Source organism: Monodelphis domestica, chromosome 5, assembly GCF_027887165.1.
Source record: "Monodelphis domestica isolate mMonDom1 chromosome 5, mMonDom1.pri, whole genome shotgun sequence".
NCBI classification, from domain to species: Eukaryota; Metazoa; Chordata; class Mammalia; order Didelphimorphia; family Didelphidae; genus Monodelphis; species Monodelphis domestica.
In genome coordinates, this window is record NC_077231.1 from 159,725,747 (window position 1) to 159,751,460 (window position 25,714).

Below are 25,714 nucleotides of genomic sequence, written 5' to 3' on the forward strand. Positions count from 1 at the left end.
ATTTTCAGTTCAATGAGAATAAGTTGTGTAGACATAAACAATAAATGTATACACAAATAAGCTTATATTGAAAAAAGTTAGAACTATATTTTGTAGCAAAGAATTTTATTTTTAGTTGTCATTAATCACATATTTTTGTGGTTAGTTCTTTCATTAGAAAAGATATATTTTCTAGGTTTAAGGGTTCTGAAATTTTATGTGATTTAGGCAAGTCCTAGAACCTGAATTTTGCATAATGTGTCACTGATCTATGAAAATTAAAGGGCTAAAACATAAGAACAAGAAAAAAAGAGTAATATTGGGGCAGCTAGAGGGCACAATGGAAAGCATGCCAGGAAAATAACAAAAAACAACAATCTGAGGACCCACAGTGCCTAACAAAGTGTCATTTACAACAAAGCTATTTCACTTAAGTTCAGACATGCTTATTAACCAACATTTTTCATTCATGAAGTGAAAGAAATATAAGAATATAAAATCATAGTTAGCATGGAGTTTTGTTTGATTTTACTTGTCTAATGAAAACCATTTACAAACATATCATTCTTCTCACTTTAATTTCCCCCCTTCAAACTTAGTAGTCTCTTTATATGATCTCCTGCCCCAACTGCACATAATCATTTCACATCAGCTATGCAAGAAATTCTGCCAATTTTAAGAACTATCTTCTTTTTAGTTAACACGATCCATTCAGAGAACCATTCCAATAGCCATATACTTTGCTCATGCTGTTGTTAAGGAAGACACCCGATTTCAATAGATTTTCTGCTGCTATTAACTACCAAAATTGTCTGAGAAATATACAAAATGAAAAATGAAGTCAAAATATTTAGGATGACTCCTGACAGCTGGAAAACAGTACAGAGAGGTCAGAGGAAGTAGAAACTCTTGATGGAAAAACTTATCTCTCATTAATAGAATTTTGTAATAGAAACCAGAAGTTGAAGAAGTTTGCACATCCTTTACTTGAGAGAATGACACATTTTTCTGAATCTCTCCCTGGCCAAAATGGAAGTATGAGCCAAAGTACTTCAACTTTAAATTCTTTTTTATCTAAGATTTTTAAAACTTTAATGAGCATTTCACTCTTTAATGCTCACCAAAACAACTTCTTAGGTAGAAATCAATGGTAGAGATTTTTTGGTTCTTATATGAGTTATTCAGTGTCTTTTGATAAAAGAGGTACAGTTATAAACTGGAAGCTACTGTTGTGCTAGGCACATACTAGAAACTCAAATATTTGATGATTTATTCATTCTATTGATTAAAATTTATCATTATCTTTTCAAGTGTCCACCAAGAACTATCTTCTGTTAAAGTTCTAGTTTGCTGCTTCATCAGAAAGAAGAGACCCTGGGTTAAAATTCTTATGAAATCGTGGAAAAGACATAGATTTGATATCAGAAAACTTGAGTTCTATTGCTTTCAATTGGTTTGACTTTGTGCAAACCACTTTACCTATCTCTGTTTAACATTGGTTGGTTGGTTTTTTAACTGTAAGAAGTAATGATGGTTTTGAAGGCTTAAATAGCACTAAATCCTATGATTTGGAAAGTCTTATCAAGGTAGAAAAGTATAAAATATAGGATGAACTCTATGTCTATATTCCAAACACTGACCTAGTTTGGATGAGTTCCTCATGAGAAAGGGTTATTTACTAGTGGATGAACTTTTTGACAATAACAATTTATCAGACTATTTATAGAGGTGTAGAAGGGTTGCAATTTTCATTAGTCAAGAGAGTAACCATTTTGATGAAATTCTGAATCCTTGCTTTATATACATATATATTTTTACATATTATGGGGTAAAGATCATTCTCAAGGAACTTGAAGGTTTTGGAAAAGCATGATCTGGAGACATAAAAACAAAGAATGATAACCATATTTCTTGAGTTTCTATTGATATTCAGGTCAGAGTAGAGACAGATAATAAAGCCTGAATGTTTAATAAATAGTAGGAGCCAATGATTGCTGGCAAAGTCAAAATATGATTCCATTCCTGGCATCTCATTGTGTTACTACTTATTTGTAGGTTTTATGGAGTTTTGCCTTCTTGATATTTTTTTCATGTTTAATGTCTCCCTTCTTATAGTCCCAATCTCTCTTGCTTCTTCATTCATGTCTGCAAATTTAACTTGTAGAAAATGTTTTCATAAGCTACCTGTGTGCAAACTACCAACTCAAAACAAAGCAAAAGAAAATGAAACAAAATTTCCATATTCTAGGATTGGTAAGAGATTCTAACCACTTCTAAAGAGAGAGATGATGTACTAGTATTTAGAATCAGATGCTCAATTTTGGAAATAGTCAGTGTGGGAATTTGTTTGGCTTCATTATGCTTATTGTTGGGGGCTTGTCATTTCTTTTTATTCTTCAATGCCTGGGGGAGGGGGGGAAATGGGAGGAGAGCAATGCTTGCTAATTGGAAAAAAAAACAAAGAAAAAACTCCATGCACATCCTTTTTTCTCTATCTATCTCTACTTCTATTATTACCTCATAAAAGTCCCATCTTCTAGTTAGTCCTCAACTTCTTAGAACTTTTCATATTTTGTGTTTGTTTCATTTTTTCCTGTTTCTCTACTTTCTTTATCTTCTGGCTTCTTATAAATGCTTCTCTCCTGTCCTAACTATAGAAAGGATGTGCATAGTGCCCTCCCACTCAAGGATAAGCAAACAGCCTGTGTTTTCCTACAGGAAACATCATATAGCAGAGGAAAGAAAGCTTTCTTGCCTCATAAAAGGCTCCCATGTAAGACATTTAATAGACTGTGGTCACCCTGATTGCCCAGTAGCTGCAATCTATTAGCAGACTTGACTGTGCAGAAGTCAAGTAATGGTAGCAATTAAGAGTTGGGACAATTGAGGTAAGTGAGTAAGTGAAAGATCACATTTTCAATTCTTCCAAGATGTACAAAGAATTAAGCTTTTTTAGGATGAATAGCATATCTTCCTGGATTATTTGGCTTTTTAATGGGAAACTTCATGCTATCTGGTGGCCTTGAGGAACTCTTTATAATGAAAAATGAGACTCACATTAAAAGATGAAGTTTTGATTAACCACACTTGGCTGAATAGCAAGAGAAACAATGCAGGCATAGAAAAAATATTATCTGGAAGAAAGATGTATTTATATAATAAATGGGAAAGAAAATATTTTAAAAGTAATATAGTTTTTCCTCTCCCTAATGGTTGGTTGTATGGAACAAATATGGCCAATGTGTCTCATGCACAGATTTTATTGAATTCTGTCCTATCTAACACTGAATGATTTTGATAGTTATTATAATTGATATACAAACAAAATTCTGAAAGAAATGAAAAATACAATATGAAACATGACATGATATGCTCCTGGGACTGATTCTTGCTTTCATACTGTTTGGAGAAGAGCATGCTATTTATTGCTTCAGAATGAACTCTGTCCCACTTTGAAAGAGCATCCTCTTTCCAAAATACTGTAGATTAGTGACTAGGCATGATGATAGTTCCTTGGTTTGTCCTTATCAACTAACTTTTTCTACTCTTGCTATAGTTTATCTAATGGAATATTTTCAGAGGTTGACATGGTCAGGTAAAATAGTTCTTCTGAATATTATCCATTAAGCCTTTTTTTCTTTTGAATGTTTTTATTCAGAGGCCCAGAGGAAAAGAAACACCCTACACGAATTCAAAAAGTCAGCAAAGACAACCCTGATCAGACTAGACTCATCGCTGAATATCAAAACCAAAAGGCTGAACACAACAGACAAATGTGCTAAGAGATGTATTAGGAATAAGGGCCTTCCATTTACTTGCAAGTAAGTTATTCCTTTGCTTTTATAGGAATTTTCCACTCATAGGATACACCCACATGGCCTATACATACAACATACACCAGATTTTAAAATTATTGGTGCCCAATGTACGATGTAGTTGGTGTATGCAATTTAGACTTGGGTCTTTTAAACTTCTTGCCCCAGGAGACATATAATACTGTTAAAAGAAACAGAAGGGATAAATGAGAATGGAGAACAGGACATTAAAAGTGCCTAATAAAAAAGGTTTATCTTTTTAAAATTTATTATGTGTTTTGTGAATTCCTCTGTTATCTATATAGCTATAATTATTAAAAATGAAATTCATTTGGATTGATTTTATTTAATCCTCTTTAAATTTCTAGGTCATGTATTCAGAATAAGTATTTATTAGTAACAGAAGCAGAAGGAGTTTTGAAAATATGAATTGCAGAATTGGGCAAAAGCCAGGATTTATAGTACCTTGTGTCAAAGGCTCAGGAGATTGAGAATAGAAGGTGTTGAGAGCCTCAGACGGTATCTACAGGGTTTGGCTTTGGCAACAGGGAATGTTGAAAAGGCATTAGGGGGAGATGTGATAAATGTTTAGTTGAAAAGTGATAAGGTCATTAGAAATGGCATTAGAAGAATCAAATGAAGGGTTTTCTGGCCTTTGCCAATTCTTGTTGTTATTTGATAATGAAAAATAACCTTATCCCACTGTACAGAAATAGCATGATAGTGGATAGTGAGCTGACTTTGGAGCCAGGAAGACCCAAGTTCAAAACTCACTTCTGGCTCTGTGACTCAGAAAATCACTTAACCTCTCAGTTTTGTAGACCACTTTCTAAAACAAAGTTGCAGAGAAGGTCTCTATCTGAAAGCAGAGACAATTTCATTTTCCAGTAATCCCATATAATAATGAAATCAGAGATCTGGTCCCTAACCCTTTCCCACAATAAAGAATTCAGTGGACTTTTCAGTTTGAGTTGAGGCTATAGGGGCAACATTTTGAGAATCCCTCTCAGTGGTAGAAGAATCAGAGATATAGAAGATAGACTGGTACAATTCTTTGAGGAAATCTTTGTATATTTACATACATGCAATGGAATCTTTTTCATGTACATAGCATGATATTCCTGGGAAAAAGAGCTTGACTTGTAGTTAGCAATTCTCAGCATAGGTCATATCTATGGTACTTTCTTGTGGTATTACCTTTATGTTTTATGGCCAAGTTACAATTTGCAAATGTCTCTCAAATGGATATAGGAATGAAATGATATTCTTTGTACATTTCCAGTTCAAATTCTCTGCTTTTGTCAGATTTGCCAAATGTATAGAATTGTGATATTCTGAATTTGTTTATAGCTTATTTTGAAATAATATATTATTTCCATTGTTTAATGAAACAGAGTCAAGGAAGTTGGGTGGAACTTCTGGAAAAAATAATTATCAGGGCTTTTAAAACATCTTTGAACCAAGTGAGAACAATGATTCATAAATACTAGTGTTCTGTCTTTTAAAATATTACTAAGCATTTCAGCTATTTAATTTATTGTATAAAATATTTATTAAGTGTCTGGTATTGTCAGGTACTATGCCCCATTCAGGATGGAGAGACGGTTCCTGACACCAACAAATGTGCCTAATGGGGAAGATAAGCCCATGGAGATATTTATGTATTTATATCTATATATCTCAATCACAATAGAAATTATAATATAAAAAAGCATGAGAGGTAGAAAAAAATGAAATTATAATTTCAAGGAAGAGCACATCACTTTGGACTGTGATGATCTGGGAAATATAGTACATGAAATAGGTTTTAACTAATAATAATTTATACTTATATGATACTTAAAGTTTCCAATAGGTTTTTCACAACATCCTTATGAGATAGGTAGTGTTCAAATATTTTTTTCCATCTTACTGATGAAAAAAAACTTAATTGAAGTGGTTTGTGCATAGTGAATGTAAGAGGTAGAAGAATGAGTTTTCTTCATTCTTTGTCTTTTTTCATTATGCTATACTATATATTACTCCATCTCTAAAAGGATGGAAAACAAAAAAAAATGGTAGAGGTAAATTAACTGGAGAAAGTGAATTTCAGGTAAGCATGTAGAATACTTTTGTAGGGGTAAAGAGGCTTTATGAAAAGAAGGAAACATATTTAGGGAATGATTTGAGTATTTTGCTTTCACTTGAAGACAGAGTTACAGAATACTGACACATTCAACCAGCAAAGTAGATTGGAACCAGAGTGTGGAAGGCCTTGAATATCAGGATTATTAAACCTCATTGTCACTATGTAGGTAATATATCATTTATTTTGCCATCTCCTCTCTTAGACTGTCAGCTCTTTGAGGGTAGGGACTGCCTTTTGCCTCTTTTTGTATCCCTAGTATTTGTCATAATGCCTGGCACATGTTAGGTGCTTAATAAATGTTTCCTTGTTGATTTAGAGTTAGCTAGAAAGTAAAAAACAAAACAACTAAATTCCTCAAAGACAGTTTAAAATAAAAAGAAAGTTCTTAAGATCAAGATCTTAAGAGTTGGATGAAGATAAAAATGTCATGGAAGACAAAAACTCAAGGACAAGCCTAGTAGAAGTGTGTATAACACATTGGGAACTTATTTTAGCATAATGAAATAATGAAAAAAGGATGATGGAAATAACAATAAAAAGCCAACCTCCATATGTGGAAACATCTGTGTAAATTTGGCAAAAATTGTGTGTTCTAGATTGACCTCATATGTTATTGAAGAACTCATAAATAAGGCATGAAGGCTATCATTTGCATCCATGACAGAGTATACCTAAAATTATGATGTAATACAAATAGAAAAATTAAATGTAAATATCTGATGATCAGGTTATTAATTTAAACTGTCATCATTCCTTCTTCAGTGTTGATTGTATTTTAATTAGGTTATTCATTTCATTTGCTCATCTGACAACACTGCTACTATCAAACAGACAACAAACATTTATTAAAGGCTTATTATTATGCGGTTGACACTGGGATAAGTATTAGGGATATAAGAGTGAAACAGTTCCTGAACTCAAGGAACATGTATCCCAATGAGGAGGCAGCATCTGTCTGTATAGGAATATGCTGAATATTGGTTGCTGTCCTTTGTAATCGAAGAGGACCAAAATGACATCATTGATGATGTCTTTTGACTCAAACATAAATTGGATTTAAGTGAGGCAGAGTTGCACAAAGTCGTCAGCCTCACTTTCTCTTCCAGAGACTTCGAAGTCCCAGTGACAAGACAAAAAACCAAGACAGCTGGTGATGGCTCGGGATGCAGTGGATGACCTTGACTTCTTCGATGTCTAACCGAGCTCTAAGCACTCCATAGCACCTGCTCCCACTGCCTTTATGGCCTTGGAATAAATTGTTCTCATCTGTCCCTTCTCCTGGAGGAAGTCTTCACATGCCTGGGGTAGATAACCTTTTAACACACTGATGGCTCTGATGCCTGTCAGTTATCCTCAACCTGGTTTAGCCTGCCTGCCGGGATGGTTTACTGGGGTGTGGTTGCTGTGTATGCTACAGCTTCTTGGAGCCACAGGTGAGAATTTGATGACAGGTAGACATCCAAGGAAGAAAACAGTTCTGAAAAGGGCTCTGCAAGCCCTCATGGCAGAGGCACAAGTCTTCCTTGAACACCCCCTAGGACCACAAAATGAGGTTATTTTAGGAGATAGAATCTGGAGAGATCAGAAAAGACTTCAGTGTAGAAGATAATACTTGAACTGATTCCAAGAGATGGAGATGAGATATTAGATTGCAGAATCTTTAATGAAGATCCTGGGATCACAGATATGAAGGAACTTAGAGGTCACCAATTCTCTTGTTTTATAGATGAGGAAACTGACACCTAATAATGTTAAAATACTTATTAAAGTCTATACAAATAATGAGGAGATGAGACAAGTTTTGGATGTAGATCCTCTGTCTTTAAATACAGTATTTGTTCCATAAAAGATGTGTCTTAATTAACGTTTTTATTCCTACAGTATTTTTCACATAGTAAAAATAGTTTGCTTATAATTTGGCTAGCATTTAATTAATATTTTTTGAGGTGCAATGTATCTAGGGCTGGAAATTAAGGAAAGAGTGTTATATTAATTTGTTAGCTAAGTGAAATGAAATATATGTAAAAGAGCTCACATTTACTCTTGGGTTTAGAGGTTTTCAAAGACCTTTCTTCACAAATACCTCATGAGGTAAGTTGTCCAGTGGAAAGACAAAAGTCAAGGCAACTGGTAAAGTGCAAGTTGTAATTTGTACATTTTTCAAATTGAGAAATATTGTGGAGCACCAACTATGGGCTCAGTCTTTCAACTGTCACTCAGGTGAGCAAATCAGGTTCCTGGGAATGGCTACTATTTGTTCTCACCAAGGGTTTCTGAGGTACTAGAACTCATTTTTTAATGTTATTACTCCTAAGCTCTTATTGGTATGTTCAATAACATTACTTAACTAGTTATTTTCCCTCAGCTACCATAACCAATGAATATCAATTAACTTTCACAAATATTTCCTGAGAAGATAAAGCAGTGACCAAAGGATGACATCCTTCCTAAGGGAAAGATGGACTCTCTTTTCTTGCACTTTGTGTCCTTGAGAACAACTTAAATTATCTACTACAAAATATACACCAATCCTCAAACAGGAGAAAAAGTAATACATGTGGGCTCTGGGAATTCTTTTCTCCCATCAAGATGTCCCCAACAAGTATTGTTTTTTTTTTTTGGTGTGAAATTTGATAAGTAACTTTTTTCTTATTAATGTCTCTAGATTTTAGCACAGTGCCTGGATCATAGTGGGTACTTAATACATCTTTATTGAACTGAATGAAAAGTCTTTTATTACCAGAGAATTATAGGAAATAGACTATATTGTCAATGCTCTGAATTAAGGCAAAGAATCTCTCCACAAACATACTTAAAAGCAGTATCAGCAACATTCTATGATTTAGATGAAAACCATGTACTTAATATTATATATCATCTATATAACCAATCAGTCAGGGCATATCCATGTATACTCTAAGGACTGGCACCTCTTTAGTTTGTGCCCCATTATACTGAGTACAATGAGAGCCTTAATTTGGGCTTGGGTCATTTTATTTGAAGACTATTGCTCTTTCCTCAGTACCATTCTGCATTGGAGGAATACATAAGCAGATACTTTCAAAGATAACCAAAGCATGTAGATGGGGATTATATAATAAATGGAAGGGGGAACAAAGATGAGAAAAATTAAGATAATAATGATAACAGAATAGATGAACCTTAACAAGACAATTGTGTTTGTTAGGAAAATAAAATAATTTTTGGCGAGTATAATATTGGATAATTTGGATATTGACAGTTTTTCTTCAGAAGAAAAAAAATTCTAATTGGATATAAGGAAGAAAGAAGGAGAATGAACAGTAGTTTTAATGTAATTCACTAAGCAGTAGGTTACACTAGACCTACCTGATGAAACTATTGTCACTAAATATAATTCATAATGAAATGTTTCATACATTCTTAACTCTAATTAATTAATATACTTTCTCCATATGTTATTCTCTTGTTATTTCTTGATGACTCTCAAAAATAAATATTGCAGATTTTTTTCAGTTTAAGGTATGACGTTCTAAAACCAAGAACTTTGCTTCCCACTACTACCTTTTTAAAATGGAAAATAGTATTAAAATATGTTTATGTGCTTTATGTACATGGGAACAAATTGATGAATAATTTCATTGTTCTAAGAAAATAGATATATAATAAAAATGTATACCTATAAAATGATTTTGAAAGGCTCTGAATCAATTTTGAGGAAGTAGATATGGTGATACTTTCTTTTATCCTCTTCTTCAAAATTCACTTAGCTATCTTTCAAGATTTTTATAATTAAATCACTCAAAAGTGGTTATTTCCCAGCAGCAAGGTAGCTCATTGGAAAGAGAGCCAGGCCTGGAGTTTGGAGAACCTAGATTCATATCTGGCCTCAGACACTTCCTAGCTATGCGACTGCAAAGAAATCACTTAACCGAATTACCTAGCCTTAATTCTCTTCTTTCTTAGAATAAATATTTAGCATTCATTCTAAGATATAAGGTAAGGTGTTAGATTTTCTTTAAAACAGTGGTTATATAATATCTGTCTATATAACATATATCATATTTAATAACATACAAAATGTCCAGTTATTAAAATGTAAAATCATTGGCTATCAAGAGTTGCTTAAAGAGTACATTTAGAAAATCTTAAGGAAATTCTTATGGAGTAGGAATTATTTGTACATTTTTGTTTGTACATGTTTGTACAGATTGTTTGTACATATAACAATATACAATTATTGCTGAGTCAATTTAGAAGAACTTTATAATAGTTTTAAAGTATAAAAAATGAGAAAAAATCAATTTGACAGTTAGACTAACCTAAGGAATAATGAGACCTACATATGATCCTGGTAAGTAAAACACTTAATTGTTATATTAGAATGATATTTGTGTTTATAGCTCTGTTTGTACCTACAGTGCTAGAGAATTGTCTTTGAAGAACCATAATTTTAAAAAATCTCACTCAAGATACTTACTTAGAGTAATAACAACTATACAAATATCTTAGTAAAGCTTTTCATTAGCATTCTCTTTAGTGCATTTTTTTTCTTTTTAGCACCTTGTTATATTCAGCACACTATGATAGCCTATAATTAAAAACAGGAAATCCCCATTAGTTAAAGTCTATTGCTAAACGAAGAATGATTTTAGAAAGCAAACAAATTTGAATAGGTGCTTTCAAAAGTTCTCCTTTTTACAAGAAAAATATAAAATTAAAAGTGAAAATGCATAAAAGCAGGATAACTATTTTAAGCCAAGACCACAGAAAGTTAATTTTATTCTCTCTCTATAATACAGTTACATTAGAGGTTATAAATGCCATTTGAATTTCTTTTGTACCTATGTAATGCTATATTTATTGTCATATTTTTCTCCTTGGCATACCATGTATGTCTACTGTGAAAGCTATATAAAAAGTGGTATTCCTTTTTTTCATTCAGATATTTTTTTCAGGGCCTTTGCTTTTGACAAAGCAAAAAAACGATGTCATTGGTTCCCTTTCAATAGTATGTCAAATGGAGTGAGAAAGAAGCATGACCATGAATTTGATCTCTATGAAAACAAAGGTAACTTAATTCTCCTTACATTTTATTCTAAAATCACATGTTTTTAGAACTTTTATTGACCTTAAAAATCATCTAGTTGAATCTCATCATTTTACAGATGAGAAAACCTGTCCAGAGAGGTTAGGCAATGTGTCCAAGTCCTCTTTGTTTATTTGTTAGTGGGAGAACTATAGTCGGAGGATCTCCCTGGCTCTAGAATGTCTGCCCAGTATAACTTCGGTGGGATCCAAATGCCTCTCAGAAGGGCAACAATTGGATTCAAAACTTCCTTATAAAAATGACTGACTATGTTTATATATTACCAACAAATGATTATTGGTATCCCCTCACCCAATTACCTTAAAAATTGATTCTTCACCCTTGATTGGATTCACAACAGAATTAAATAATTAAGATAAACTAAAAACACTCATAACCATTTTAGTTCAGGCATTTTTGGTTGGAGAGATTGACTATTCTCCTAAAGGGGACAATGATTTGTTTCCTAAAGAATTTTGTAAATAGTGTGAAAAATACCTATTGAAGTGTTTGAGCTTTATTTGTAAAATAAGGACAGTAACACTAATTTTACTTGCTTTGTAGGCTTTTTTTTCCCCAAGGATTAAATGAAATGACATATGTGTATGTATATATATACACATATATATGAAAGTGCTATGTAAATCATTAAGTACTAACAATGTGCTATTATTTCAAACAAATTAATTGAAAATTTCATGAAACAGTGTTGGCAGTAATTGTAACTTGGCCACCTGATTTCAAAATTACCGTGATTAAATCTTTTCTGCATAAGACAGATTCAGGTGCAGATTATGATTTCTCCAGTTAATTAGATAAAAGTGAATAGGGAAATTAAAAACTAATTTATATATAAAATAATGGCTTGGAAATTGAATATTCCTGTTAATTAATTTTCATCTAAAATGACCTTTTGTCATCCAAATTAGCACATATAAATAGCCAATCAGATGGCTAACTGTGAGCTCATTATTTAATTAGAATTGTGAAAATTTATTGTAAATTCATCATCTCAAGGTAAAAAGTCCCTGAGCTGACAACAGAATTGGAGACAGGTTGTGGCCCATCATTGTTGATCTATTTAGGTGCAACACAACACTGCTTTTCATGATTAGTTCTACACTGACCAGTTCTGTTATGCCAGACTTTTGGTTTGGTGAAATATATATAGAAACAGGTGCTAAGTATTTGAAGAACATTTCCAAAAGACAGTGAAGCTAAAAATCTCTCCTCTAATTACAGATTTTTTTTTTTTTACATCTGGCATGCCTTGACCACACTAGGTAGCCATTTAACAGAATAGAAACCTAACAATTCTCACAAGCTCATTGGTGAAATATACAATATTTCATCTTCTGGGAAAGGATAGCAGAAATTTTAGGAAAGTTCTTTTTTCCCTTGTGCAAAGTTTGAAATGCACAGAATAATAAAAAACCAGAATATATGCCATTCATTTTTTATTTCAAAATGTTTTAATGAATTTAGATACTGCTATAATGTTAATATAAGTTGATTCAAGTGGGTCAAATTATATCCCTGAAACATAACTACATGTCTTCCAATACCTGCACAAAAGTATTCTATTCTCTATGTGCATTTTGAATTTTAAATTCTGATTGCACATCACCAAATGTTAAGTTTTTACTTATTTATATACTTACTTATTTAGTTTATAATTTTTTGGGGGAAATTTTATTTAATTAGTTAATTTAGAATATTTTTCCATGGTTACAAGAATCAGGTTCTTTCCCTCCCTTCTCCCCATCACCCTCTAGGAGCCAATGCACAATTCCACTGGGTATTACATGTGTCCTTAATTCAAGACCTATTTCCATATCATTGATGTTTGCACTAGGGTGATCATTTAGAGTCTATATCCCCAATCATATCCTCATTGACTCATGTGATCAAGCAGTTGTTTTTCAAACATTAAGTTTTTTAAAAAATGTTCTATGCTATTTTATATTTCCATATTTTGAATTGACTTGTGGATCACTAATTTAAGCTGTATTGTTTATTGTAGTTAAAATATAATTTTGTTATAACTTAGAGAAATCTTTGGAAAAATAAAAGTAGCTTTTCTTAAATGTACTTAGAAAGTGAAATGTAGTCCAAGATATTCCATAATTTCCCAATTTTTATAAATTGAACAAATTATGGGGAATATTAATAAGATACTTTGCCCAAAATATGATTTAAATGGTAAATAGCCATAAAAAATCAAATATATCAATAATACTTCATACTGGTTGAAATAATAAGAATTATAATTTATAAAATAAATATGGTATTTTTTTACCTAATGACAATGAATAGTGCATACTCACTTAAAAAAAAAGAAAACATTACCTTCAGTCTTAGAATCAATACTGTGTTTTTGTCCTAAAGCAGAAGAGATGTAAGGCTTAGGCAATGGAGGTTAAGTGACTTGCCCAGGGTCACAAAGCTAGGGAATATCTGAAGTCAGTTTTGAACTCAGGACTTCCTATCTTCAGGTTTGGCTCTCTATTTGACAGTGTCACCTAACTGCCTCCAAGTACAAGTATCTTATACCAAAGTGTCAAAACATGTTACAGGTGACTCATAATATAACAGTTGTGTGGCTGAACCAGATTAAAATATCAATGCAAAATATTTAACACAATAAAAATATAGTCATAATGTTAATTTGTGATTTTCTAAGTCAATATGGAACTTCTGGGAGTTACATGTTGGGAAGTACTTAGTGGCCCATTTCTGTTTAAATTTGACATCACTATCTTACATATTTAACCTAAGATGAGACTAGAACTCCAAACATAGATACATGCATGTGCAAATTCTGGCTATCAGAGCTTTAATTTGGCAAGTAAACCCTCCTTAAAGGTAAAGAAAATCTCAATTTGGGATTTCTAAAACAATTTAGCTAAAAAATTCACAAATTACCTAAATAACAGACTCTTATTATATTGTTGATTTTAACATCAATTTAAAAAAAACATTTAACCATTATTATTGCTTTTTTCATATCCTCAAAAACTTCTAGTTAATGTATATTCTGAATGCTCTTATGGCATCCTTAGAGTAGAATTTTTTATATAAATTGAGATCATGTGTAAGGCTGAGCTAATTACTTACAGATCTGAATGGACTTTAATTTTCATCATCTTTAAAAATAATGTCTTAAATGCTTTTAATATCTTTTCTGCTTTCTTCCAATAGACTACATTAGAAACTGTATCATTGGGAAAGGGGGAAGCTACAAGGGGACTATATCTATTACTAAAAGTGGTATCAAATGCCAGCCATGGAATTCGATGATACCACATGAACACGGGTAAGAATAGTATGAAGAAATAATAATCTATTTTCTTAAAAAAACATAATTTGAGAAAACAATCTATTTAACCAAATTTTAGTACACTTCCACCATAATGTAAGTCATTTAAGAAAATACATTGCATCAGGTTCAATGTGTGCCTGTGTGTGTGTGTTTAGAAATACTAGATATGTGGCAAAGGATGAGCCAGTTTAGCCTTAAAACTTGACCTAACAATGTCCTTGGTCTTCTGCTATTTTATAATTGCTTTGATTCAGATACATCGGTTGGTCCTGGTGGCATGTATTATGAAATACACAAGCTATCCTTGTGAGCTCATAAGGACATAGTACGATGTCTACCTTGGAAAGTTAGTTAAAACTGTGTTTTCCCATTAAGTCCCTTTTACTGGTTGTGCCTGTGACCCACTGATACCAAAGCATGAAAAACGTTTGTGCCTGTGAAAGTCTTTTTTGGAAGAGAAATAGTAATAAGAGAGAGATTTGGATTCAGAGAGGTTCAAGAGAGTCTGTGGAATACTGGGCTGCTGTTTATTATTGCTTCAACATTGATGCTTTCCTTAGTTGTGGATCCCATCAAATTCAAGGAAAAAATCTCTTGATGGAAATACTATTCATTTTTTTAAAAACATCACTTTCTGTCTTCCTCACAACTCTAAAACAGAAGGACCAGGCTTAAGTAAACAGGATTAAGTGATTTGCCCAGGGCTATACAGATGGGAAGTGTCAGAGGCCAGATTTGAACCTAGGTTCCCCCCTATTCCAGGCCTACTGCTCTATCCACTATACCACCTAACCCTCACTTATTCTTTTTTGAGGATTATATGCAGTGATACTTCTTTATTTATTTAATATTGTTATTTTATATGATATTTTAAAATGTATGAGAATAAAGGACAGATTCGTTAGATTATACAGTTAAAGAATGTGAAATATAAGCCCTTGGAAACTCTAAAACAGTTAATAAGTCCCAAGATTGGAGGAGGAATCACATCATTTTCCTGGCTTAATCTGAGATATTAATTTCAGTGACTGAGAAATTGCCTGAAATATAATGAAAAGTTAAGAATCAGATTCATTTCAATACAAAATGGCATCAATGTTTGATCAATAAAAAATAGCAACATTAATATTAGGTCTATCATATCCCCACACCCAGTAATGATAATACATTTGCACCAATTTACCTACTCTTTCATACTACCTCTCCTATACTCACTGGACTATATTTGCAAGATATTTAACTTGGATTAGTGATATGGGCTCTGACTATTTAAAAGAGTAAAGCTAACTGGTGACCAAGAAAAGGAAAGTACCCATGACCTTGGTCTCATTAACAACGGATATTAAACAATTTAATTAATGAGCTGTAGACATTTCAATACCAGAGATTAAAAAGTACTTTTCTAAATAAATAGTTTCAAAATCAAAATGGCATTTGATTTTCTCGAGAGCACAGTGATATCCTTGAATTAAAATAAAAAAGAACTAATTCAGCTTTGTCTTCAGTCAAAGACTAGATTGGTTTCACTACTTGCATTAAGAGGATAAAATTACACTTAAATAGATAGATCCTGGCCTTACAGAAAATGATGTAAGTTTTCTATGAACAGAGGAATAACATTTGCAATTGATCCTTCTACAGTGCCAGGACATGCACTGGACCCAAAAGAGGTCTTATTTCAATCCCAATATTCTGTGATGACAATTCATCATAGAACTAGAGAGGATGAATCTGTAATAGATCTTCCTGGGAATTGATTGTTAAGTCCAACCAACTGCTTTACCAGCTAACTTTTCATTATGATAGAAAGCCTTACTACAGAGAGTCTCTCATATTCAGTAATTGCAAACTCCCCATGTATACATGATATTAGGAAGAAATGACCTTCATGGACTACTTGTCCTTTTGGAGGCTGGTATATACAAACAATTTAAAGTAAGATGTCTGATTCTTGGACCATATTTCAGGGGTGATAGGGCAAGAAACATGCCCTTGGCTGAAGTAATAATATATCATTGACTCCTTAAAATTAAATACTTTATAAATAGACTTAATGGTATCATGATGATAGATGGTCAAATGAATAGAAAAGATAAACCAGAAAATCAGATGACCTCAGGATATAGCCATGGTTTCTTTACTTACTGTTCACCGTTTTAATTAATAAAGTAATTTTTCATCCATAGAAGATACTCAGGGAAGAAAACTAAGGGTAGCATTCTGAAGGTTTGAGCTATAATTAAAAGCAAATTTGAGAAGGACTCCATTTCAAATATTTCTTCAGCCCCCTTGGTCCCCTAAAATCTGTGATTGGATCAGAATCAGTGGACATGTTCCAATCCTGTCCCTATTCTTAACCACCTTGTGAAGTCTTTTCAACTCTGCCTCATTTTCCTTATTTGTAAAGAAATGGTTTTGGACTAGATTATGTCAAGGTTCCTTTCTAGATCAAAATCTATGCCTCTATGACTGCATGAACTGAAGCAGAGAGCAGAAAGTCTGCTATGCTATGAATGAATGAACAAATTGATGGCTGGATGAAAGAAAACATGAAAGCCAGTCAGCCTTCATCCTATATTTAGAACTTCACTATGTGAACCAATGGACTACAACATAATGGGGAAGAGGGAAGAGAAGGAGGGGAGGGAATAAGGATTCATATGAAGCCTGCTATATATCTGGCTTTGGACTCTCAAAAAATTCTGTGCAATACATGCTGTTATTATCTTCATTTTACAGTTGAGGAAACTGAGGCAAAGAGTAGTTAAATTGCTTGCTATATTGCACACAGATAGGAAATTTCTGAAGCCACATTTAAATTCAGTTTTTTCTGACTCCAGTTTGAACTGAGCTACCTAGCTGTCTACAACAAGAACAAAAACAAAACAGGAAGCAGCACTGAAGTTTCACCTCTGGTTAAGCAAAAGAAGCACAAATACAACCATATTAACAAATTAACACAGTTAGCATATAATGGGTCTGTAATAAATATTTGTTATCTTGGCTTAACTTGGTCTTACTCGGGCATAATAACAGCTGTAATGATAATAACAAGAATTTTAAGTAAAAATTTAAGTTTTGCAAAGTCCAGGACAAGTATCCTCTCATTGTATTTTTACAACAGCCCTGGGAGTTAGGTGCTATTGTTATCTCTATTTTGTATAATAAGAAACCCTGGCAAGCAGATATTAAGTGATTTTCCCATGTCTAGTCCACCCAAGTTACTAGTCTAACCCTTTATTTTATCAATGAAGAAACCAAGACCAAGAATGGTTAAATGACTCATTCATCATCACTTAGCTATATGTATAAATGTATGTGTGTATGATGTTTGTATGTATGCATGCACAGATATAGAGAATAGGATCTTTGCAAAACTCCATTAAATACTGTGATACAAATTAGTGGTGCATCCATGAGTCTCACATTGGCTCATCAAATTTACATTAACATCACCAGATGCTAATTTGTTTTTTATATTTAAAATAAAGATGATATAAGGATATTAACTCTTCTATAAAGATAGCCTATATGTGTCATTTTTAAAAGAAAATTTCCTAAAAAGTTTAACATGTAACTTGGAATGAATGACTTAAGTCCTGACTCATAGCTTTTGAAGTCACAGATTTTACTGATGACCTACTTCATGCTCTGATGCAATATTGCACATTATAAAAAGTCATTTAGTAAATGAAGTAATGATATGTTTATTGGTTTCACAACCAAGGAAAGAACGATGATCTCATTCTTGAGTGGGCAAAGAAATGAAAAAGATCAAGGCATTTAACTTTTTTCATTATTAGGAAACAAGTTCCTAGGCCTTATCTAAAAAAAAACCCTCATTTTTATAGCATTGATAGAAACAATCATTATTAAAGGTATATTGAACTTTAATAGCATAGTTTTCTTTCTTTATAATACTTGTTAATGCATTCTGTGAATGTGGTATTTATGTGTTCTCACTTCTAATATACAAAAAAGTATACTGTAACTGATTTAAAAAGAAATGGAAAAACACATTTTTGTCATTTCATTTTGTGTTTTGAAAATGTTTCATAAGGATAACCAACATGGAATTTTTAAACTTCCTGGCTGCGCAATGTTTGCCACAAAAATTTCCCTGAGGATTCTTGCCTTCTTTCTCTCTCCCTCTCTTACTCTCCCTCTTACTCTCTTTTCTTTCCTCTTACTTTTTCTTCCCCATTCCCTCTCCCTCTTTTCCTTTCTCTTTCCTCTCCTTATGCCTCCAAACTATGCCATTATTTCTTATATTTCTTTTCCTCACAAAAGTAACATTAGTCCCTGTCTTCAGAGAGTTTAACAAAGTTTCTCTCTCTCTCTCTCTCTCTCTCTCTCTCTCTCTCTCTCTCTCTCTCTCTCTCTCTCTCTCTCTCTCTGTCTCTGTCTCTTTACTAATATACTAATACAAGATTAAGAAAATCTATAATAGAGGGAAACAAGACAGATAGGGGAGTAGTTGCCAGGGTAAGTCACTTTGACACTGAATATTTCAGAAATGGATTTTGAGCCATACGGGATAAGACTGACCTACCCTATCCAGGAACAATGGCAACATTGATTTAATCATGTTTCCAGAACTAGAGATGAAGAGGATAGTGATAAAGAAAGGGCAACAAAGGAGTTTGTAAGACTTAGGAAGAAATGGATGGAGAATTTGAAATGAAATGATGCATGACATGAGCTTTCATACAACTAGTAAGCAAATAGTAACCAATCAGGACAGTAAGTTTGTGGGGAAGTTCTAGAGCCTGATCTCTGGTGTGGGCTTCAGGACAGGTATTGCTTGCTCTGGATTTTGAGGAAATATATTGAGGGTATTGAAGAACTGGCAGGAGAATAGGGATTGAGATTGACGAATTGTTAGTAATGTTTGGTCCTCATGAAGTTCCTGGGGAACTGTAAATTTAAATGGATTGCCCAGGGCATCATAGTCACATGTATTTTTATTTTTTATTAAAAAAAAAAAACCTTACCTTCTGTCTTGGACTCAATATTGTGTATTGACTCCAAGGCAGAAGAATGGTAAGGGCTAGGCAATGGGGGTTAAGTGACTTGCCCAGGGTCACACAGCTGGGAAGTGTCTGAAGCCAGATTTGAACCTAGGACCTCACATCTCTAGGCCTGACTCTCAATCCACTGAGCCAACCAACTGCCCCCTGTTTTATGTATTAAAGGAGGAGTTTGAACCCATGTTTCCCTGAGTCCTCCACAGAGTTTTTTCTCCATTATTTCAGACTGCCACAGCTCTTCTCTAACTTCATCATGAACTAGAATCCCATAGGCACTCAGAATCCAGATTTAGAGTAGATGGGGAATTTAGAGGTTCTCTAATCCAACTCCTTCACTTTACAGAAGAAGAAACCAAGGTGAAGAGAAGTTTCAGTGATTTGCTCAATGTTGAACATCTACTAAATGGCTCATTATACATAAACTGTCAATATTTAAAATGGAAAATCTATTTACAAGTGAGCTCCATAATATATGAAGGTTTTTGAAAAATCAAGGTAGTCATGTGTTATGGGGGTGAGGTTCAAAAACTGAAAATAAAGTGAAAACAAGGTATAGTTAAATTTATCCCTGAAAATCTCTTTAGCTACCCACAAAAATGTACAATACTACATTATTAAAAAGTTGAATTGGGAAAGGAGCTAAGACCTCTAAAAGGAAGGTAACCTACATTAGAAAACTATAGGTCTAAGTTGTTTGTTATAAAAATTGAATGTAAATTATATTTTTCACTGAATTCAGTTAATCTTATTGGCCAAGGTAGAAGGAAGAATTAATTTTCAAGTAGAAGGGGGGAAATACATAAAGAATTAACTGCTAGAAAAACTATTAAGGGGAAAATAAATGAAAGATTTTTATACATATGCTACATATATCTTATATTTTCCATATCTATGAGAGTGGAATCCCATAACTACATAAACTGTTACTCCTTTCCTACTTCACTTGTGAGGCAGTGAGCACTCTAGGAAATCAAAACAATACCACAGTGGCATTCTAGGTTACCAGGAATATAAAAAAGGCCAAATAAGGCTGTCCCTCTTATTAGCTGTTTTGCCCCAAGTAGAGGGTGGCTAGTGGCACAGTGAATAGAATCCCAAGCCTGGAATTAGGAAAACTCACCTTCTTGAGTTCAAATATGTCCTCAAACAATTACTAGCTGTTTGATGCTTGGCAAGTCACTTCACTTGTTTGCCTCAGTTTCGTTATCTGTAAAATGAACTCAAGAAGGAAATGGCAACACATTCCAGCATCTTTGCCAAGAAAACCCCAAATCGAGTCTCAAAGAGTTGGACACAACTGAAAGGACTAAACACAATAACCCTGAATTAGACCACCACATGAATTATATGCTGCCCATGAACAGCAGATATAGTTCTTCTATCTTCTGAGCTCAAATGGAGAGTTCTGTCTGTATTATTTGAAGCATTACTTCTCTCTCTCCCTCTCTTTTTCTCCCTCTCTTCCTCTCTCCCTCTCTCTGTCTCTCTTGGTCTCTTCTCTGCCTCTCTATGTCTCTGTCTGTCTGTCTGTCTGTCTCCTTCCCTCTCATGCTCCCAAGTTTGTCTGTTGGTCTATCTTTCACATGTACCCCTTCCACATACACATATATTTTACTAATATTGCTGAGCTTGTGATTCAAATCAAGAAAGTTTTATATGGATATAATGTGAAACCAGTTTAAGCATTTTTCTGATTTAATTAAAACAAAGGGAAAAAGTGAGATATTTCTCTTCAAATTGGATGAGTCTGGGTGGGTGCATAAGAAATACCCCCTCACCTCGTGAGTAATAAAGCAATGGTTACAATAAGATTTGCATGCTCTTATACTGTGATGATTATCATTTTAAAACTAGCTTTTTGCCTTCGAGCTATCGGGGTAAAGACCTACAGGAAAATTACTGTCGAAATCCACGAGGGGAAGAAGGGGGACCTTGGTGCTTCACAAGCAATCCAGAGGTACGCCATGAAGTCTGTGACATTCCTCAGTGTTCAGAAGGTAAATTAACAACATTAAAGCATGGTGGGATACTCTTGTTTCTTTTTAATGTGGAAGTCTAACCCTTATGACTGTAAATAGTCACTAATCAAATGATCACTGAAAATGGGCATTAGAAACGCAGTCCTGTTTATATGTGACTAATTTAGAGATAAATTTTTAAGAGAATTGTTAAATATGGAGGGAATATAGCTCTAGTTCTAATGCAAAATAATGAACATGGTTCTTTCCTGCAGGTGGCAATAGGAGCTGGCTGAGTTAAATCCCACAGAGAGAGCCTTGAGGTAGCTTCAGGCATCCCTTCATGGGGAGGACAGGAGAGGGAGAAACTCTCTCGTTCAGGGGTATGCCCATGTGCACACACACACGTTGCTCCTCTTCGCTTCGGCCCCTTCCTTACAACTCCCAAGGGGCAGGTTAGGGAGTAGACCTGTTAGCCATGTATCAATTCCACTCACCAGACAGCTGCTTCTGTGGAAGCTTTGTCCTGGAAGACACCGGAGAAGAACATAGGATTGGGACAATGCAAGCTTTATTACTCTGTGTGCTTTGGAGGACATGGTACAAGTGCTTTACTGGACATATGAGGAGCACTGAGCACAACACAGAATATTATCTGAGAGGTTACAGTAGTGGTTCCCAAGCTTTCTGGATTGAAGGCACCCTCAATCCATTTTGATTTTTTTTTTAACCTCCTCCCACAGCATAAATGAGCATTGTCTCAACTTTTGCAGTGGAAAACTGAATGACTCACAAGATGGAAGAATAAGCATTTCAGCATTGTCTATGGTTTTATTTACTTAGGTAAATTTGGCTGCTAAATAGTTGGAACCTTGAATTTTGTCAGAAATTCAACATTTAAAAAGTACATCCAAAACGTGAATTCTGTTGTATTAGGAATTCGTTTTTTTAAGTACTCAGGGATTTACTGGAATGGTGCCTACGTTTTCTAGAAAGATGTCTCCTTTATTTGCTGTGAACCAAAGGCCTTGCTTGACAATTTTCTTCCACATGCATTCGTTTGATATTAAGATAATTTTTGTCATTCTTATTGTTAAATAATTGTTATGGATTAATTTTTTTATTGTTCATTGATTTAAAAGTTAATTTAACTTTGTGCTTGAGCCAGTTCCATCTCTGCATTGTAAACTATTACTTTCTATTACATATCACATTCTGTTCATTATAACTTTCTCCATGTTTTCTTTAAAAAAAAATAAACTTGTCTATGGTAACTATGAACAAGTCTGTTTTATATGAACAAGGGTATAACAAAACATTTGAAGTAAATTTACACATAAGAGAGAAGTTTCTATTTTTAGAGGGTCTCAGTTACTACAGTTTTGTGGAAAAGTTCTGAGCTGTCCCCCAGATCTACTGACTTCAGTCAGATGACTGACGGGCTGGCTGGCTGGCTGGTTGACTGACTGACTAACATAGTGTTAAGAGGGGAAGTGAAAGCAAAAAACAAAACCTGACCCTTTTCCAGTTTACTGTATCTTATTAGCCATTGAACTCTTAGAGGTCTCTCTGGTCAACCCACTCAGAAAAAAAGTCTTAAAATTAGTAACGAGTAAAGAGCAAACTAAGCGATAACCCTACTTCCCCACCTCCCCAGTAGCACTATAGCTTACTATATTTGGAAATTATTCTAAATATGTAATGGAAATACAGCAAAATATGTGGGAGCTTGGACTAACACTATCTTTAAAGACTAATCAATTCTATGTTTTAAAGGGAATTGCTGCCATTTGATTTAACATTATAACAAAATATGTTTTAAGAGAGTTGTAATGTGGTTCCAATTCCAAAAGGGCATTCTAATTTATTTCTGTGGAAAAACCCAAAGATGGTCATTATATAGAATTTACTTAGTAGGTAGGAAGAAAACTTCCAAATTAAAGACATAACACCTGAGGTGAATGTTTTCTATCTAGGTATGCAAATCATTATTATTATTATTTTACAAATAAATAAAAAATGGAACAATCCAAAGACACCTGTTACTCATTGATGGAATTTGCAGGGCAGTGGTATCATTATTTAAAATACAAGATTTGTATTTGTTTTATGTCTCTTAGATTGACCACCATTACCAAAATACTAAATTTCTAATGAAGAATCCTTTTGAATTTACAAGATTGGTGCACATAGAAGACATATCCTTGAAGTCTTTCCAATTTGTGAGGATCTGTCTGAGCTTTGAAATTTTTGATGGCTATAGGTTGTTAGTATACAAAGTGACTTTCAAACTATCACCTTCAATTAAGTCTTCTGGGACAATTGATGGGCTATATCTTTTGCAATTTTAACTTCTAAGATGGTAGTGATTAACTTATTAAATAAATATCCACCCAATTTGTTTGAAAATTAAATGAAATTTATTATAAGTTAGCTATTTAATAATAGATGCCAACTATGATTTTTCTGGAATTTAAATCTTTCACATATAACAAATTCTATTAATTGAAATGACAGATGCTCTCATTCAGAACATTCAGAACTAAGTTACACATAATGTAAAAAAAAACTTTTACATAACTTTTACATAATAAACAATTTTACACAGAAAACTCAATTTAGAAAGTAATTAAAGACTAAAAATGTTATCAGCTTAATTCAAGCATATATGTTTTAAAGTAGTTCAAAGGAAAGAGTTCAAACATTATCTGTTGTTAAATCCCCTTCCCCAATGAATTCTTACTCATCCTTATTGTTCCCTACTCAATCAGATCATCCATTTAAGCAAAGTTAACTCTTCCTATATAAATATATATGTGCGTGAAATTTGTGGTGTAATGTTAACAATCCAGAAGAAGTTAATAAGGAAACTGGCATTAGTTTATTGACACAAGTAAACATCTCCTAACACAACATAATAAATCTTAGTGAAGGGATTAAAATATAGCATAGGCATATGTACAGAATATTTACAAATCATTCATTTAAGTGTGTAAACACAGATTCATCTGTGTTTTTATATTGGACAACTCATGGAACACAAAACAAATTTGTTCATTTTTTGTTTATTGCTGTCATCAGAAAGATTTTAAAGTTGCATCAGGCTTTATAGTTCTTTTTTATGCTTTAATGGCCATCACTTAGGTCATGTTTTTTCTTTACCAAAGGAGGACTACTTAAAATAGAACATTTCATTTGGCTTCTATTCATGTGGCTGAGTCCAGCATTTTATTTTGATCTTTTAAAGTGAAGGATTATTTGTAGCTGCTATAGAAATAATAAAGATTTTGTCTATGCTTTTTTTTAAACATTATTTTATTATTTTATTTGGTTTTGTCTATGCTTTTAAGTTAGGATACTAAAACAAATAAAGCAGGACTAGTAGCAAAGTTAAAGGGCCATACTTATCCTTCTTTGTGCTGTATAAAATATTGGCACCTGCTGGGGTGTTTTAGGAGGAAGTCATTTCAGAAAAAAGATTTTGCTGTCAGATCCATACCCTTCTAGCCAGATTTGATTGAGAATTTGGAATTCTGAAAGTAATAAAGGGTGTGGACTTGGTTTGGCTTATTCTTCTCTCATTTTCTTGCCATGCACTGAATTACTGAAGGTGGTCATCCTTTGCCTAACTAGAAACATGGATTAGGGAGAAAGATTTCCAAAGCACCAAATAATTCAAGCAACCCAACTTGGGTAACATGATCAAACCCTTTTCCCCCTCTTCCTCCTATTCTTCTCTTTGACTCAACCAGGTGAGTATCTAGAAAAAGGTCCCATTACTATTTAGAAAGGGAAGAGGGAAGGGAAATGCTGAAGGGTGTTAATGATTACATTTAAAAAAGAATTTTCTGATTATGTGCATGTGTATGTGTATATATATGTACATATGTGTACTATATATGTAATATAAATTTTCATAAATATGTGTAGATGCAATTCGATCCTAGGTCTCAGAGAACTCATAGTGTATTGTCCAAATTTATTAATCTGATTTTATAACATTTTTAAAAATCTGATGATACCCTGCCCAAACAATTGCATCTCTAACTATTGCCCCCTGTAATCCTCAACGATTCATCCTGTCTGTTTATTTGGTAGGCTTACTCCCTTTATTCTCAGGGTTTTCTGCTCAGCATTTTGAACATATTGTTTTCTCCAGGTCTTTCCTCCTTCCTTCCCTCACCTTTATATCTGACTTTTCTCTGCTGTCCATATTCTAAAACCCATCCTAAGCCCTGTCTCCTCTATTATGCCTTCCCTATTCTCAGTTGCCTATTTTATCTTGTAGAACTTACCTTTATAACTTATTCTGCGATGCAATCATAAACTTTTTTTATGAACATACAATCTCATATCATCTCCTGTTATATTTGTATGTCTTGCTCCTCCAACTAGATTATAGATTCCTTAAATA

At 33.5% G+C, this 25,714-nt stretch overlaps 1 protein-coding gene across 8 annotated transcripts in view; it reads left to right on the forward strand.

The window, feature by feature from the left end:
* Positions 1-25,714, forward strand: part of HGF (hepatocyte growth factor) — a 99,828-nt gene that overhangs the window by 6,380 nt on the left and 67,734 nt on the right. For 3 of the 8 annotated variants that reach the window (XM_056799488.1, XM_056799487.1, XM_001370012.4), the window contains 4 exons: positions 3,638-3,800; positions 10,860-10,972; positions 14,192-14,306; positions 21,197-21,339. In XM_056799488.1, the coding sequence (XP_056655466.1) occupies positions 10,915-10,972; positions 14,192-14,306; positions 21,197-21,339 (316 nt within the window). In that variant the 5' untranslated portion in view covers positions 3,638-3,800; positions 10,860-10,914. The other 5 variants (XM_056799489.1, XM_007504021.3, XM_007504020.3 and 2 more) reach the window with 5 other exon arrangements.